Genomic DNA, 18,330 nt, shown 5'->3' with positions numbered 1-18,330 from the left:
TGCTTTGTAATAAGCATGCCAAATAGACTTGGTCCTGAGTATGTATACACACACATGCACACACATATACATGCACATATATGTACACGCACACACAAAATATAATTCCATTTTAACCAACTTCATAGGTTGTTCTCTAAATACCTGCATGGATAAATAATCTGAAAAAGGAAGGGAATGCAAACTTCTCAAATAAATCACTTGTTAAAAAGATCAAATCTCAGGTGTGTGTGGTGAGAATTAGGATAACAGAGGCTAGCATTTGACAAAATATGGTTTTTATTATATGGAATAAATCCCTTATTAAAGCTAACATAGCATATAAAGCAAGTATTCTAAAAATATGGATTTAAATGAAATCCTTTTATGAACTTCAGTGATAAATGAGCATACCTTTAGCTATTTTTAAAAAAAGCATAACTGAGTTGCAAAACTATGTAACATTGTTTTCCATCTGGCTATAAAATAAGTGCAAATACTACATTTCTAATATGTGTTCAACATAAAGTTATATAACCAATTAATCTTACAATCAATATGAACTGTGTCCAGAGATCAATTCTGCACATGCTCTGCAAAATTCGTTTTGTTTTATGTTTCATACTTTGCCTTGTTCCATAAGACATGTGAGTTAGCTTAAAATACACTCAGTAAAATGGAAATATATAATTAGGCCAGAATCAAGAGAAAACAAAGTAGAACAGATGTTTAAGACACAAGGAAATGTCACCAGAGAACTATGGGACGAGCTCAAGGGGAACACTGTAAGAATCATCTGAGTCCCAGAGAACCAGGAAGGCAAATCTGTTGAAGAACCCATAGTTAAGGAAATCACAATTAAGAATGTCCCAGAGTTGAGGAACAGCCAACCAAATTCAAGAGGCCAAAAGAGTCCCTGAGGAAATAGACTTAACTAGGAAAACTCCAAGACATACGGCTCAGAATGACAAAACCCAAAGACAGAGAAAGAATACTGAAAACAGCAAGATGAAAACAGGAATTGACATACAAAGGAAAGCCCACAGGATTCAAAGAAGACCCATCAAATGAGACTCTCTGAGCCAGAAGAGAATGGAGGGATAGAGTACAAACCCACAGTGCAAGGAACACCTCACAAAGGATACTCTACCCAGCTGGATTATCATTCAGATTTGAAGGAATGATACAAAGCTTCATGGACAGGCAACAGTTTAGGGAATTCATAACCTTGAAACCAATTTTGCCAGAAGGTTAAAGGAGATTCTTTAAAGGACAGGACAACTTCTCATCATGTGCTATTGAGTTTGGCAATCACTTACGGCACTTACGGTTGCCCTCCACTAGATTAAGAAAAGTATGTTTACTCCTGTCTACTTACTCCAGTTACTGTTTTGGCATATAGAATATGCCACGGGTAGCTTGCCAGGCTCTGCCGTGTGGGCGGGATACTCTTGGTAGCTTGCCCAGCTCTCCGAGGGGACAGAGGAATCGAACCCGTGTCGGCAGCATGCAAGGCAAATGCCCTACCTGCTGTGCTATCACTCCAGTCCTATAAATCTCACATCCCGTTAATCTCAAATCCCATTAATCTCACAATGGAGACGTTACTGGTGCCCACTCGAGGTAAGGCAGTGCTACAGTGCTATTTACTCTCAGTTGAATAATTTTATACATTTTCAGTAACAAATTAACATTTTATTTATACTGAATGTTCTGTCCAATAAGGTTATTTTTTGCATTCAGATTTTTATTATAATCTTTTACTTACTAATGCAGATACATAAGCAGCAGCTATATTTTCTAATATGCCAATATTCCTTCTTATATAAAACACAATTTATTCTTTTATAGGCCAAATCTAAATAAGATTTTCTCCTTTAAATTTTCTTAAATTCTCTTCACTCTCAGTAAATTTTTTATTTGCAGGATTTACCTATTTCATGTAAACTTTAAAATGCATTAGTACAGAATTATTTCTATTATTTACTTGAATCTATATGCCTCTAAAAAAGACAACTTTTGAAAAAAAATATACTATCAACATATCACTGATTTACAATTCTGAGGATTTTCAGGTATTTAGATCTCTTCATCTTTATGTAGGTGTCACCACCTACACCTACACACACACACACACACACACACAGACACACACACACAGAATATCCCATATGTGGAATAAAAAAGAAACATAAGTAATGGAACAAAAATTGGTCAAAGTCATTGAAACAAGGATTCTGTCTATAGAACTGAGCTTACATTCAGAGGACAAGGAGGCGTTGGGAGTGGGGTGTGGCTTTCTGATGATAGGTGTAATTATGCATAAATACTGAAATGAGGTACGCATGAAAAGTGTGATTAACAGAACTGTAAATCCCAGGACTTCGATAAAATGCTTTTTAAAAAAACCCAGGAAATGTTAGAACATCAATTGTCATAGGTTTTAATGGTGGTATTAAAATTGAGTTGCAAATTTGACTACACTTTTTAGCTGCCAATCATAAAAATAAAATATAACCATTTATTTGACTCTAGTTTTGTGTCATGCAAATAAAGACCAGCTTTGTTGTTAAAGGAAGTAAAGCTTCTCTTTGACATCTTGGGGTGAGTGAATTGTTACTGCATGAATTTTCAAACAGGAGCTGTCGAAAGGACCATGATCCTAATCAGCTCTCAACTAATTTAGCAACAGGTTTCTTAGGACTAAGCTTCTTAATAGAACCCTTCAAGGCAAGCACAAGGGAGAGGGGTCAAATATGCAAAACAAATAATGATGTTTCTGAAGATCTGGTTAGACTCTTAACCTAACACCTATAACTGAAAGTGTCTGGGGCCTGGGAGATGGAGGGGGCGGGAGGGGGAGTTCTTTCAATTAGCCTTCTACAAACATAACTACTCAATCTTTTATCAAAATTATCAGCAGACAATCCATAGTCTCTGGCATGTACAAACACAAAGGCAGTCCACTCAACTGTTAAGGGAAGATTTGCACACAAGAGTTCTTCTCCAATCCCTACTATTTGAAATTCAAGGTCATACTAATTTTCTTTTAGGGCCCTTTTCTTTGCCTGTAACGTTTGACTGCAACATCTGTATATTGAGGGGATTCCTAATAGACGTAAACAACAAAAATTATGGGTTTAAATTTAAAAAGTAAACATTCAGTGAGAAAAGATAGAAGTTTCAAGGAACAAAATCTGAGGCATGGAACTTAAAGAGTTAATCCAGGTCTTCTAAACTGCATTCCAGATGTGCAGAAGGCACGAAAATGAGACCCCATTGAGCCATGCAATCACAGAGGCATGGCACATTTGGATACCAGACACAAACAGGAAAATGCTTTTCCCCCTCCTGAGACTGGAAATCAGCATTTATTTGAATTATTACAAAACTAAGAGTGCCCCCACAGTGCTCAACTTCCTGTGTGTGAAATGAACAAAAGTTTATCATCTGATACAAAGAAAAATAATACTGCTCGAGGTGGGAGCAGTTGTACAGCACTTGCCTTGTGCGCAGCTGGTGATTTTGATCATCAGCATCCCATATGGTCCTACATGCACTGCTAGGAGTGATTCCTGAGTGTAGCCAGGAGTAAGCCCTGAGCATTGCTGGATGTGGGCCCCCAAAACCAAAAACTACTGCAGAGGCCAGGGCAACAGTAGAGTGGGTAGGGGGCTTGTGTTGCAAGTGGTAGATCTGGGTTCCACCCCCAAGCAAGGCATACCTTCCCCGGAGCATCGCCAAGAGTAATTCCTGAGTACAGAGCCCAGAGAAATTTTACTGAGGAGGACTGAGTATGGCTCAGAAACAAACAGAAAAATAAAACTATAGTTTACTGTAACCTTGGGGGCTCTTTTTAAAGGAGATTTAAAATGAACAAAGAAGAACATCAATTAGGTGCTAAGTTATTGTCCTTAATTTAAGTACAATTATTGTACTTCATTTAAGTACAAATGAAGGTGGGTAAAATTTAGTAATTTCACTGGGAAATTTGTTTTAACAAGCAATAGCACAGCGGTTGGGTGCTCCCCTTTCATGCAGCCGACCTGAATCCGATTTCTCCACCCCTCTCTGAGAGCCCGACAAGCTACCGAGAGTATTGAGCCCGCGCGGCAGAGCCTGGCAAGCTACCCATGCGTATTGGATATGCCAAAAACAGTAACAATAAGTCTCTTAATGAGAGAAGTTACTGGTGCCCGCTCGAACAAATAGATGAGCAACGGGATGACGGTGGCATTTCTTTATAAGTTTTCTCCCACTGTCAGCTCCCGTGGTCTTACTACTTTGAATTACAAGTGCTCATCATTCCTTAGAGGGCTGCAGCGATAGCACAGAGGTAGGGCATTTGCTTTTGACCCATGTCCGAGCTTCCTTGGAGAGCCGGGCAAGCTACTGAGAGTATCTTGCCTGCACGGCAGAGCCTGGCAAGCTACCTGTGGTGTATTCGATATGCCGAAAACAGTAACAATACGTCTCACAATGAGAGACGTTACTGGTGCCTGCTTGAACAAATCCATGAGCAACGGGATGACAGTGACAGTGACATTCTTTAGAACATAGGCTGACCCTGGTTCAAATCCCAGCACCAAAAATGGTCCTCAAGCACCACCAGGGGGCGATGCCAGAGCACAGAGAGGAGTGAGCCCTGAGCACAGTTGTGTGTGGCCCAACCCCTATGCCACCCACCTTCCCTGAGAAAAAGCACTCATTCCTAACCCAAAAAGATTAGGAAAACATTTTTAATAAATATGAGAACCATACATTTGCGAGAAAAAGTCTTTTGCATTATATGTAGTAAGGGCAGTGAAAACAATGGGCAGAAAAAGAAAGAAAGAAATTGCTGGACCACTCAGATAACTGGTCAACAAAACAAAACAAAAACAAAATAAAACTAAAGAGGGGCCATAGTACAGGGGACAATATAGCAGTTAGGACAGGTGGGTTTAACCCCGGCACATAGTCACTGAGCAGCACTGCATACAGGTCTGGTGGTCCCAGAGAATAACAGGCCAGAGCATCACTGAATCCCCAGGCTCCTGCACTGACCTGTTGGGGACCTTCTAAGCCTGGGAGCACCCCCACACCTTCCCCCACTAAAAACAAACTAGAAAAGAGGCTTATGCTTACTCATAAAACTCACATGAAAGCAAAATCAAGATAAGAAAATATCACAGTGAAAAAAGAAAATGAAATGTCACACTATCCTTGCCATTTTCCAAGATGACATACAATTCACAAGCAGAAAGGAACTGAGTCTTCCAATCCCAACTTCACAAATTCCTGGTTCTCCAACTGGGAAACTGGTACACACTTATATGTGTGAAGAAACCCCATACAGATGAAAAAGTGATTCTGGGCGAGATCCTTAGAATCATTTAGGAACAAGATACTTCTTAGCACTTTATTTTATTTTATTTTTTTACTTTAACCTGGAATGAAACTCATTAAAATAGAACAACTGCAGCAACTCAATTCTAAAACAAGTTAACATGTCACTTATTAACCAAATCACCCTAAGCTCTGGGGTAACTCTGAATCCTCCTTTTTAACCTGAATTGCACTTTAAAAAACACTGTGTGTGAGTTTAAGATATGTTTGATTACCATGGAGACTGGAAAGCTTGCCATCTTAGCCATGAAATAAACTATTAGAAGTTGGAAATAACTGCCTCATTTAATAACACACAGGTCCCAAATGAGGGAGAGCATATGGTCCTAACATGTCAAAATTCAAAATTGTTTTAAGATAGCCAAATGTGCCTATTTAAACGAAGAACTGTTTTTTTTTTTCCCAATCCAGTTAAACCGCAACAGCCACAGAATAAATCCCTGCAAAGGCAAAACTGTTGCTTTATATAAGGCTTGGAACAGTTCACTCAACAAATAACTAATGAGCAAGAGATGGTGGCGGGATTTAACATCCTCAAGAGGAAAACGCTGCCCTCCCGCAGCTTCCATTACTCACCTCCTCCCAGAGAGCTAAACCTTAACACATCAACAAAACTCTGCAGACCTCTTTCAACTTTCCAAAACTCTAAAGCTTAGCGCTGGGTAGAAAACAAAGGGAGGCAAGGGGGGGTCGCCGTGCGCAGGGGGTCAGCTCAAGCTCTGCCGCCTGAACTTTTGGCACTCGACGGAGAAGAACATTCAAAACCAGTTTCTCTCGAAAACACAGACCATAACACCTCTTTGGAAGTTACGCTGGGCACTCGGCTGCCTCTGCTGGCCGACTCCCTGCATCCTTCCAGCGGATCCTCAACTCCCGACACCTGTATCAAACTTGCCACTCGTGCCCCTTCACCGAAAGTGGCTCCAAGTGGCAACACACGAACAACCCCGCCTCACTTGGGTCCCCCAAATCGTGGCGTCTCACAGTCCCTTCTCCAACCTATCTCGCCCTAACGTGGCGACTGCAAGAGATCGAGATAGTTTATTTCACCCAGCCAGCTCAGAAATACACAACAATCGCCAGCGACTACAGTAAGCCACTCAAATAACGCTTTGCGAGGGGACAAGTTGGGCTCAAAGAGGAAGATCGAGTCTGCTAATCCAGCCCGGTGTGGAGGGGAGCGAGGGGGGAATATAATAACATTTCTACCTGAAATGTTGAAAATGCACCCCCCCACACACACACACACTCCTACACACACACACACCAACCACCACCACCACCACCACGCCTCGCACCCGGGCCAATACAGTCCCAGGCCACCTGTCCTCCCCGCCCCCGTCCGCACGCGCATCCCACCCCAGCGAGGTTCTCCTGCGCTGCCGTTGCAGAAGTGGTGGCCAGGTTAAACGGGGCTTGGGAGGGCTGCGCCCGGCGTCTGGCGCCCCTCTGCGCGAGGCAAGTTCGGCGAGCCCCAGCCCCAGCCCCGGGGCCAGTCCCCAGCGGCAGCATCTGCTGCAGGCGCCCGCGAGGGCGAGTCCCCGCCTCACCCACCTACCTACAGGGCCGGGGCGCCCGCTCTTCGGGTCTGGGAGAAGGGGGTCGGGCACACGCATTTCTGGGAGCGGTGGCCTCTGCTGCTCGGCGCGGGGGAGCGCATCCCCGAGGCGGGATGCGGAGGGGTGGGGGTGAGCCCAGGAGGAGGAAGAAGGGGTGGTGGAGGAGGAGGACGAGGACGAGGAGGAGGCGGCTGGAGCACCGTCGCGCGGCCCCGGCGACCAGCGTCCGGCGCTGGTGAATGCGGCCACCGGCGGGACTCTTCGGGCCTCTCCCCCACGGCGGCGTCTCGCCCACCCTTGCAGCCGCGCCCACGGTCAGGGCACCCAGCCGCGACGCGATCGGCCGCCCCGGCCCGCGAGGGGAGCGGCGAGCGGCGCGACGCGGTGCAGACGCCCGCCTCTAGCTCCGCCCGGCCCGCGCCGCCACGCTCAGCGCCCCTCGGCCGCGGCGGGGGCCCCCGAGCTGGGCGGCGGTGCTGGGCGGCTCGGGCTGCAGCTGCAGCATCCTCCGCACTCGGGCGCCCCCCGGCCAGGACACTCCCTCCACCCCCAGCGGCCGAGGCCCGGCCCCGAGCCGGGCCCCGCGGCTCCGCCCCGGAGAGCTGCGCGCGCGGCCTCTCTGCAGGCCTGGGCCCTTGGGTGACGCCTTCCGACGGCGGGCGGCTGGGCGGCCGGGCCCCCAGCACCGTGGCCTTACCTCCCCGGCGTCACATCCCGCACGCGGCTTGCGCCCGCCACCCCCTTTCGTGGCCGGGAAGGCTCGGAACGCAGAACTGGAGTTAAACCGTCCTCCCGAGCCGAAAAGCCGGGAGTTTCCTTCCTGTTCTGGGATCCCCGGCTGCAGTCGGTTCAACCCTGCTGCGTCCTTTCGCGGTGTTGCATTTCGCAGACGGGCCTACCCTCTCCTCCCCCCTCCGGCTCCCGTCCCGGGTACAGCATCCAGGGGCTGCCAGATTGCGATCATTGCAATGAGAATGTGGCGGCCGGGCCCTCCTTGAGAAAGCCCGGTTTGGGAGGATCTGCATCTGCTACGGGGCCCATGCTCATTCGCGGTTCGTGTCCCTTCTAAATCCTCACGGCCAACAAGGCCAGGATGACCCGAAGTATCTAGACGTGAGGTTTGCCCGTATACACAGAGAAACCCTCAAGCCGCGGCCTGCAGCTGGTCTGATAAGGTTGGTGTGCCAGAGGCCACGCGCGCGCGCGGGCACACACCACACACACAGGCAGACGAGATAGCGGGCGCCTAGTTGCTGATTCGGCTTGTGCTCTACCAGGCTCTGGCGAGGCAGGCTGGCACAAGCCTTCAGCAACAGTGGCTTTCGAATTTCAGTTGTAAGTGCTCCGTATACCAGCTTGCAAAAGTGTGAGTGTGTGTGTGTGTGTGTTTTGGGGGGGAGGTGCGGGGGGGGGGGGTGGGGAAACACCCAATTCTGTCTCGAGGATGTAGAAAAATTGGGCGGCAGATTTATCTCTTTTTGGTTTGAAGGTGAAGAATTAAAATTTTTTTCTTCTTTTTTTTTTTCTGTTGTGTTAGATGCAAATTATTTTCAAAGGGGAAGTGGGCTTGTAAAGTATAATAGAACCGAGGCCTGAGCCAGAGGACTTAGGGACTTAGGGTGCTTTTCTTGCACAAGGCTGACCTAGGGTCCATCCCGAAAGCCACATTTGGTCGCCCGAGCCCCACCAGGAATGATCTCCAAGCACCACTTGGGTTTTGTTGTTTTTTTATAGAAAAGGTTTTGTAGAACCTGGTTTGTGACATCCAGAGAAGCTGAGTTCCTGTCTTCTTTGATGAGTGCTGTCAGGATTTTAGTAAGTAAAATAGTACAGTATGGCCATAGTACTGTAGCAGCTATAGTACAGCGGCGGGTGCGTATGTGTAGCATGGGTTCCATCCTGGCACCATCTGGTCCCCACGCATCCCGGCACAGGCCTGGATGTCCCATATCCCCATCACTGTCATCTGTATAATCCCCTGCACCACAGGACCTAAGCATCACCACATCCTCAGGCCCTTGCATTGAATAGGGCGCAGTCTGGGGAGGCCCCACCATACTTCAACATAAGGTTAGTTTTTTAGAAGGGCAAATAGATTTTCCATTAATTTTTAATTGTTAATTTTTAAACACAGGCCCCTTGAATTGCAGGGCAGAAGCTGCACTGACTGCAGTCGGGAAACACAAATGATAGTATTTATTATTCAAATTCAGAACAACTTAGTTACAAGAATGTATATGTGGGATGATTAGTGATAGCCAGAGTGGATGAGAATTTAGCAGTTATTCTTTTATACAGACTGCTGTTGCTCCAGTCCATACAGATAGCACAGCGGGTAGGGTGTTTGCCTTGCACGCGGCGGACCCAAGTTTGATTCCTCTGTCCATCTCAGAGAGCCCGGCAAGCTACCGAAAGCATCCCGCCCTCACAGCAGAGCCTGGCAAGCTACCCATAGCTTATTCGATATGCCAAAAACAGTAACAAGAAGTCTCACAATGGAGACGTTACTGGTGCCGGCTCAAGCAAATTGATGAACAACTGGACTACAGTGCTACAGTGCTATATTCTCTTATATAGTTTGCATAGAAGTCTGTCATAGAATGTAATTTCTGTAGGAAATGTCCATTGAATTGCCACTCTTTAGTGCTTTCCATCCTTTGCCATTAGTGTCCTCTTCTGTTTTATTTAGGCAGCGTGTTTTGTCCAGAAATAAATGAGCGAGGAGGCAGGAGGGAGATGGTTCAGTGCTGAGGCTCTCGCCTCGCAAAGCTGAGACAGAATTTACTTACCATAGCTGCTGCCCCCTGAATGTGCAGACAGAGTCCTGCCAACTCTGCTCTTTTGAATCCAGATGCCAAAAGAGATTTCTGGTTGCACCACAGTCAGGTATGTGTGAGCATCAAGACTGCAGAGTACAGAAGTCAGCAAGTACTAAAAGAGAGGGGTGGGGGTTTGGGGGAAGGAGAGTGGGAAGAGGGAGGGAGAGGGAGAAGGAGAGGGAAAGGAGAAGAGATGCAAGCATCTTGGCCATGGCGCGATCCTCCTCCCTCCCAGGGGGACACTGTGGCACCAAAACTAAAGGAGTGTGCCCCCTGGCAAGCCCCCAAACTGCACAGTTGCTCAATCAATCATTTCCAGGATCACTTGTCATAGTCCTCACAGCAGAGGAAAGGGACAGTGTGTGTGTGGAGGGAACTAGTGATTTCTTAAATTAGAAATGTATAAATAAGTATGTATCTTATTTTTTGGTTTGGGGGCTGCACCCAGCTACAGCAAAATGAGGGTTTGCTCCTGGCCCTGTGTGCAGGGATCATTCCTGAGGGGCTTAGTACCGTGTGGGGTACCAGGGAATCAACCTACTGCATGCAAGGCTAGCACCCTACCTTCTCCTGATGCCTGATTATCTTTCCAATGTTCAAGTATGCATTTTAAGAGTAGTAACTGTCAATTATAAAATGAGAGCCTTTGAAAAACAACGCGCATAACTTAAGGACCCTCTCCTATCTGCATGTACTCCTCTAGGACTACATGCTATATTATGTTCTTGTACTGCAGTGAAAAATCACAGTATAATATGTCTATGCCCTAGCTTGGGGATGGAGGTGAATTTCCTCCTTTAAGATTCTTTGTCTCAGTAACACAGTATTTATTGATTTATCTAAGCCTTATTTATATGGAGGAATGAGAAGAAATTAAATCATTTCCTCATTCTCTAAATATGTCTCAGCAATACTGCTTTAGTCATACATGGCCAGTGAAATTTAAATATAGTTGTTGTTGTTGTTGTTGAATCCCACTAGTCACATTTCAAGTGCAGAAAAGCCACATGTGGCTCATGAACACTCTTTTCCTCTTTTGGATGGCATATAAAAATACTTTTTTACTGCAAAAAATGATTTGGGGCAATACTGCTCTAAATAAAAGACAGAAGCTGGTTATATTACATATTTTGAGAAAATATGTACACTACAAATCAAAAATTGTTAGAATTTGTACTCTTAAGAATATGGAATCTAAGAATTTAGATTCTGGCTTCAGTGTACAATTCTACTATCTGCTGAGTAAATCACTTAACCTCAGCTGCTTTATCTATAAAAGGGGGTGATTATAGAACTTTAATCAGTGAATTTTACAGGAAGGAAGGAGGGATGAAATGAATTAATGGATGGTGCTTAGGTTAAAATCTAGAATATAGCCTTTATAAAGTTAACTGTTACTATAACAGATAACATGATTACAATAATTTTTTAAGAAATTTTAACATTGGTACCCTTCATGGTATCTGGCTAATAAAAGGTTCTTGACAAATGATGCAACGAAGGAAAAAGGTGAGATCAAGGCAATGCGACATTGATTTTATGGGTTTCTATTAAATATGTAAACTGATCTTTTTATTCCCTTTGAAAGTAGCGATCACTCTAGTGCCATTTAGCACGAACTGACCTCTCACTCCAGAATGAAGGACTCAGTGTGATGAGATTTTGGCATATGAGAGAAGCAGCGCACCCTTCGGCTCTGGCTGACTCAGGTAAGTATTTTATAGCTTCTAGAATCATCACCCAACAAAAGCAATTGTTGTCATAAATGTCCATTTTTTTTTCCTCTAAAGATTATGTTGAAGTTAAGTGTGGCTAATGCATATGTTTTTAGTCACAACACTGGTATTCTCTCACAGAACAAAAAGTACAGGAACATTGGCAAATTCTACTTTAATACTTTTCAAAAACAAAAGGCTCCTTGGATACGTCATAAGCTCACAATCACTTGAACAATGGAAACTTTGGAAGTTTTCTTGGTAACGGTATTTACAGCCGACAGTTATATGTTGGGTGATGAGCTTGAGATCAAGCTGGCACTAAGTAAATTCATTTCTTATTTTTTATTTCATTTATCTGGGAGGGGGCTTGGGGACTGCTCCCTGCTCCTCTGTGCTTGGCATATATTTTTTTTGCTTTTTGGGTTACACCCAGCAATGCAGAGCAGTTACTCCTGGCTTTGCACTTAGGAATTACTCCTGCAGTGCTCGTGGGACCATATGGGATGCTGGGAATCGAACCCAGATCAGCCGCATGCAAGGCAAATGCCCTCCCCGCTCTGCTATCACTCCAGCCTTAGAGTCCATTCTTAAGTGATTGAACCAGGGGTGTGGTTCAGTGATAGAATGCTTGCCTCACATATCTTGAGTGCAGGGTTTTAACTCTGGCACTGCAAAACTAACAAAAATCGTGGGCAACCGGGTCCTTTTCCTAGCACAAAAACACCTCTCAAAACCAAACTTGGGCTGGTTAAGACCTGAGAGTCTCCAAGTATCTGATAGTGTCTGTTGGAGGTGTGAGGGTATTATCCTGCACCAAGAGGCAGTGAGAGTTTGCTATTCAGTAGTGTTAAAAGCAGTGGCTCATTTTCACAACTGGATCATTGATCCAGCACCTGAAAGATAGCACCTTGAGTCCTGAGAATATACATAGATTCAGTGTTCAAATATATGAACAGGTTCATATGTTTAAATGTACATCAGTTCAAATACAGGTTCACTGATTCTCTTCATTTGTAATAAAAATCGAAAGTCAAGGGCTGGAGAGATAGTACAGTAGATAGGGCCTTGCCTTGCTCATGGCTCATCCAGATTCGGTCCTGGGCACCCTATAGGTCCCCAGAGCCCACCTAGAGTGATCCCTGAGAGCAGAGCCAGGAGTGAGCCCGAGCTCCAATGGGTGTGGCCCCAAAACAGAACTAAAAAATCTAAAAACATGGTAAAAATGTCTTTGTCATTGGAGAAGAGCTTTGCAGAGTTTATTGAGGAAATACTGACATGAGTAGACATGGATGTTGTTTAGATACCTGTCAGCATGCAAAATTTATAACTGATTATTTAGATGAAATTGTTGAGTAGGTAATTACAATGGCACTGCCAAACTAACAAAGAACTTTACCCTTTTTAGTTCACAGCTTACTTAAATATTTGCCTTTGTACAATTTCTGCTCTTTTTATTTTCTGTTGAAAACTAATCTATTGAATAGCTTGAGACCAACTATATATTTTTCTCATATCCCATAAACCTTAACTGATATGAAGATATTGATGCTAAGATATAACTTAAGTTCTGAAATAAATTCTTAAAATAATTGCTAAAATGACATTAAGTAGCGGTGAGTTGTTTGGATTAGTGTATGAAAGCAATTTCTAGTGTAATAAACCGAAAGGGTAGTTTTTTTAAAAATAAAATAATTATAGATTCACAGAAAGTTGCAGAAAATGTACAGGGAAATTCCCAGCTTCACTTCTTCCACCCAGTTGTCTTCCAGGGGGAGTTTCTTTAAAAAAAAAAAAAAAAGACTCCATTTTTGAACTAGGTGCTACTTTGGGCTTCTCCTGGCTCTATGGTTGAGACTTGGTGATGCTCAGGGGCTGCGTGGCCGAGGTTAGAACCCTGACTTCCTGCATGCAAAGCATGTGCTCAGCACACTGAGATATCTTTCTAGCCTATGGGCTAATATCTTGCTTAACTGCAGTGCAATATCAAAAGCCAGAAAACTGAGATTGGGCTAATCTTTAAAGACTAGTCAGATTCCACCAGTTTTATTGATACTCAAGTCAGGGTAGGGATTTTTTTTTTAATGCGATTTTATCATTTACACAGGTTCTTGTACTGCCACTCTAAGGTACACAATTGTTTATCACTTCAAGGATCACACAGTCTGCCCCTTTGAGGTCATGTGTATTCTGTACCTTAGCACATCTCTAATGCTTGTCAATTACTAAACTTTCTTATGTCTGTATATTCTCATAAGTGTGATGTAAATGGAATCAGGCAGTGCATAGCCTTTTAAAGTGTTTTCCCACTATCAAGTATTACTGTTGAGACCCATACAAGTTACTATGCATATTAATAATCTGCTTTTTGTTAATAAAATATTCCATGGTATGAATGTGCTAGTTCAGCTATTAATCCACCGAGGGATGTATTTTCTTCCTGTTTGGGGTTATTATAAGTAAAGCTGCTAAAAACACTTGTGGGCAGATTTTTTTTGTGAACACAAATTTTTATCTCTCTGGGAAATGTGCCCACGAGTATAATTGTTGGGTCATATGGTAAGTGCATGTTTAGTTTTACAAGGAACTGCCAAAATATTTTTTCGAGAATGACTGTGCCATATTATATTCCCATCAGCAAAGTGTATATAAAAAAAGATGTGTTTTAAATCATCTAAATGAACATAATAACTTCGAGCATAGTATACATTTTTTTACTATCCACTGCTGTTCCACATAGTAATTCCTTGTTTACTTGCATTACACAGTCTAAGTTTTAAAAGCGGGACCTGTCTGTTCACTATGCTGTCTTTGGTACCTAATACAGTATCTGACATTTCTTAGTTAAAAATAAAATGGAAAAGCAAATTGTCAATAAATATAACTGAATTTTCAATTAAATTCCATGGTGTTTTATTCCAACATAGCAAACTCTTTTAAATGTGTCCCTTATGAGTAAATTAAGTTTTTTGAAAATGAGTGTTAAAAGTTATATTGAGCCAGTGTTACTCATCGTAGTTTTTTTTTTTTTAATAACAGCAAGACTGGAAATAATCTAAATATACCAAACTGCTGGGATACATGGAACTACTTTAAATAAAATGTACACAATGGAATATCATGCAGTTATCAAAAGTTAAAAAGGAAAGTGAAAATTAACCACCTCAAAATATATTAATAGAAAGTATAAAAAGTTTTAAAAGGATATTTCTAAATGACAGTGTTAATTATTCTTAATCTACAAAGTAAAGGGTATGCCTGGAACATTTTGTGCCAGGAAGTGAAGATCGAGCTGCTCAGAAATGTACAGGAGCACCTTTGAAACACAGGAATATTTACACACTTGTGTTTACAGTGTTGTAGCACTATAGCACTGTCGTCTCATGGTTCATGGATTTGCTCCATCGGGCATCAGTAACGTCTCCATTGTGAGATTTGTTACTGTTTTTGGCATACTGAATATGCCTTGGGTGGCTTGCCAGGCTCTAACGTGCAGGCGGGATACTCTTAGTAGCTTGCCAGGCTCTCTGAGAGGGACAAGGGAATCAAAATAATTTCAAACACAGGAGCCAGTTTGAAAGGAATCCTGGCTATTTGGGGAAGATTTAAATAAGTAGTGCGACAGATTATAGTAACAAATATATTCCTATAGCAAAAGATATCACACATTAAATAAAAACATGAAACAAAAAGGATGAAACCAGACTGAGATTTTTTAATTAATAAAAAACAGAGAGGGAGGAAAGGAAGTTTCTTTAAATGAATGTTAAAGTGTCCCCATTTTGTAATTGCTATAGTAATAATTGTTCAGGCAAGAAACATCAGTGGATGCTAAAACCACTGGGTTAAAGTTTGCGGAGAAATAGGAAAGAGCTTTATAGTCTCTATCACTTAATGGATATCTTTTTCTCTCTTTTTTTAAATCTCTCTTTTTTAATTACATGTGTAAAAGACAAATTGGCAGTGGTGAAATAGGGCAGATCAATCAATCATAAAATGAAACTGTGAAAGTTTCCTGTTGATTTTTTTTTTCTTTCTTTCTTGCCTACCACTTAGCTGCTGGCATACCTGGGAACGATGCCCAAAGTCGTATCGCGCTCAGTGGTCTGCTCGGACACTCGGGATCGGGAAGAATACGATGACGGCGAGAAGCCCCTCCACGTCTACTACTGCTTGTGCGGTCAGATGGTCCTGGTGCTGGATTGCCAGTTGGAGAAACTGCCCATGCGGCCCAGGGATCGGTCGCGGGTGATTGACGGGGCCAAGCACGCGCACAAGTTCTGCAACACGGAGGACGAGGAGACCACGTACCTGCGGCGGCCCGACGGCGTGGAGCGGCAGTACCGGAAGAAGTGTGCCAAGTGCGGCCTGCCCCTCTTCTACCAGGCGCAGCCCAAGAACGCCGCCGTGACCTTCATCGTGGACGGGGCGCTCGTCAAGTTCGGCCAGGGCTTCGGGACCCCGAGCATCTACACGCAGAGGCAGGAGCCGCCCAAGAAGGTGATGATGACCAAGCGGACGAAAGACATGGGCAAGTTCAGCTCGGTGACCGTGTCCACCATCGACGAGGAGGAAGAGGAGATCGAGGCCCGGGAGGTGGCCGACTCGTACGCGCAGAACGCCAAGGTGATTGAGAAGCAGCTGGAGCGGAAAGGCATGAGCAAGAAGCGCTTGCAAGAGCTGGCGGAGCTGGAGGCCAAGAAGGCCAAAATGAAGGGGACGCTGATTGACAACCAGTTCAAGTGACCGAGATCTTGCTCAGAGGTGGATGGAAGCATTTCCGGCAGGAGGGGAGGGAAAATTGTTGTTTGGGTTTATTTCCTCTTTTAAAAAATTTAATTATTATTATTTCCCTGTTTCTACGGACCTCTCTTCCTGTTTATGCCCCAGCAGGAGGCTCTGTGGGGCTTCCCAGTGACATGCCTATATGCAGTAGCTCCCGTGAGACCACCTGATCTGCTTTTAGAGAGTTGAGCTTTTCACAGCATTTCTGTGTATGCTTGCTTTGCGTTTTGTTGGATTCCTGTGATGTAATTTCTTTAAGCTGTATAGATACTTTGAATATGTCGATTCTGGAGTGCCAGTTCTTGTTTCTTGAAAGACAAGAAAATGCCAGAATAAATGTGTAAACATGGCAAAAGAGTCGTTTCCTGTTGCTATAAAAAAATACCATAAATATATATTTTAAAACAACATAATTACTTTTTAGCTTTGTAATCCAGAATTTGGTATGTATCTAAAAGTCTGGGTATTCTGACACGGCTGGTTTCTTTCTAGAGTTTCGACACAAGAAGTGGGAAAAGTGTGCTTTTCCCACTTCTAAAGATATACGAAGCCTGCAGAAGCTGGGGCTTTCTGCCTTCCTCAGATCACACCATGTGACCTAACCTTTTTCAATCTTCCACTTCTAAGTTGCTTTGTGATGATGCGGAGCCCACCTGGAAAATCCAAGATAATCTCCATCACAAATTCTTAACAATCATATCTGCCATACAAAGTAACATATTCTCATATTCATGGGTAATGACAGATACATCTTTGTTGGAAGCATTTTTCTGCCCACTGTATTTTCCATTAAAATAATGCAATACATGTGCATTTTTGTTTATTTATTTATTTGTTTGTTCTTTTTGCATCACACCTGGCAATGCGCAGGGCTTTGCACTCAGGAATTACCCCTAGTGGTGCTCAGGGGGCCATATGGGATGCTGGGAATCGAACCCGGGCTGGCCACGTGCAAGGCAAACACCCTACTCACTGTGCTATCGCTCCAGCCTCCTGCAATACATGAACATTTGTATGCTTTCTGATGTAATGCATTGAGAAGACATCACTTAAGGCAGTTTTCCTGTCCAAAAATACTTCTTTTCACTTGTTTAGGATTTGGGGCCACAAGCAGCACCTCAGGCTTACTCCTAGCTCTAAGCTCAGGGAGTGTCCCTAGGGAGCTCAGGGGTGCTGGGGATCAAACCCAAGTCGAGCAATTGCAAGGCGAACACCTTGCCCCCTGCACTATCTGGCCCGATCTGCCAGAAAATTAGAAAACTTCCAGATTAAAGGGTGGGGGGAACTACAGAAATATGATAACTAAAGGTAACATACAATTTCTGTGTGGATCCTGTATAAAAAAGAAAAAAAATATTAAAGGTGTTATAGAAAAGACATACAGGTGACCAAATAGTATATGAAAAAGTGCTCACTATCTTTTAGTAATGGCGGAGAAACACAAACTAAAACAAGCTGTCACTTCACACCAGTGAGAATGGCATTCATCAAAATCCTGGAAACACCAGGCGTTGGTGGTAGGGTAGCATAAAAGAACCTCCATTCACAGCTGGTGGGAATGGAATCTGGTCCAGCTCCTGTGGAAAACAATACAGAAATTTCTCAAAAAAAATATTAATGAGGACAGAGAGGTAGAACAACAGGTAAGATGATTGTGTTGTACATGGCTGACCCACCTTTTATTCCCAGCATCCCAGATGGTCTGAGCCCTAGCAGGAATGGTCCCTGAATACAGATCTCAGAGTAAGCCATGAACACCAGCAGCCGGGTCCCTAAAACAAAAAAGTAATTATGGGCCCTTCATCTGACCAGACTGTCAAACTTCTAGGTATCTACTCACCAAAAATTATTAATTCAAAAAGATATATGTACACTTAGGTTCACTACTACAATAACCAAGAGAAGGAAACAACCCAAATGTTCAAAATCAGATGAATGAATAAAAAATTGTGATATATAAGCACTACAGTACACTGTGCAGCCACAAGAAAACATAAAGTTGCTGTTTGTGGCAGCTTGGATGGAACTGGAGAGAACATGCTGAGAGAAATAAGCCAGAGTAGAAGGACAACTGAAGGGTGATCT

At 43.6% G+C, this 18,330-nt stretch overlaps 2 protein-coding genes across 17 annotated transcripts in view; one reads left to right on the top strand and one right to left on the bottom strand.

Annotated features, from left to right (window-relative positions):
• Nucleotides 1-7,761, bottom strand: part of NCOA7 (nuclear receptor coactivator 7) — a 175,377-nt gene extending 167,616 nt beyond the window's left edge. For 2 of the 4 annotated variants that reach the window (XM_055134538.1, XM_055134536.1), the window contains exon 1: nt 6,926-7,060. The gene's annotated coding sequence lies outside the window, so the exon portion shown is untranslated. Of the gene's footprint in view, nt 1-6,925; nt 7,063-7,623 lie in introns of those variants that run through there. The other 2 variants (XM_055134537.1, XM_055134535.1) reach the window with 2 other exon arrangements.
• A 199-nt stretch (nt 7,762-7,960) lies between these two features.
• LOC101542863 (STING ER exit protein) lies at nt 7,961-16,747 on the top strand. 13 transcript variants are annotated; one of them, XM_055134550.1, is made up of 5 exons: nt 7,976-8,101; nt 8,661-8,741; nt 9,616-9,812; nt 11,382-11,454; nt 15,517-16,747. In XM_055134550.1, exon 5 carries the CDS (start codon nt 15,538-15,540, stop codon nt 16,204-16,206), a length of 669 nt encoding a protein of 222 aa, XP_054990525.1. In that variant the 5' UTR covers nt 7,976-8,101; nt 8,661-8,741; nt 9,616-9,812; nt 11,382-11,454; nt 15,517-15,537; the 3' UTR covers nt 16,207-16,747. The 13 variants fall into 13 exon arrangements, with proteins under 13 accessions (XP_012789403.1, XP_054990524.1, XP_054990518.1 ...); XM_055134541.1 differs by having other exon boundaries at nt 11,337-11,454; XM_055134544.1 differs by having other exon boundaries at nt 11,334-11,454.
• Nucleotides 16,748-18,330: the final 1,583 nt, after the last annotated feature.

The sequence above is a fragment of the Sorex araneus genome, chromosome 4, assembly GCF_027595985.1.
Source record: "Sorex araneus isolate mSorAra2 chromosome 4, mSorAra2.pri, whole genome shotgun sequence".
NCBI classification, from domain to species: Eukaryota; Metazoa; Chordata; class Mammalia; order Eulipotyphla; family Soricidae; genus Sorex; species Sorex araneus.
This window is presented reverse-complemented; position numbering and strand designations above follow the sequence as displayed.

Bases quoted from the DNA above. Each gene is read 5' to 3' on its own strand.
- LOC101542863 (XM_012933949.2), top strand. From the start codon at position 15,538: ATGCCCAAAGTCGTATCGCGCTCAGTGGTCTGCTCGGACACTCGGGAT.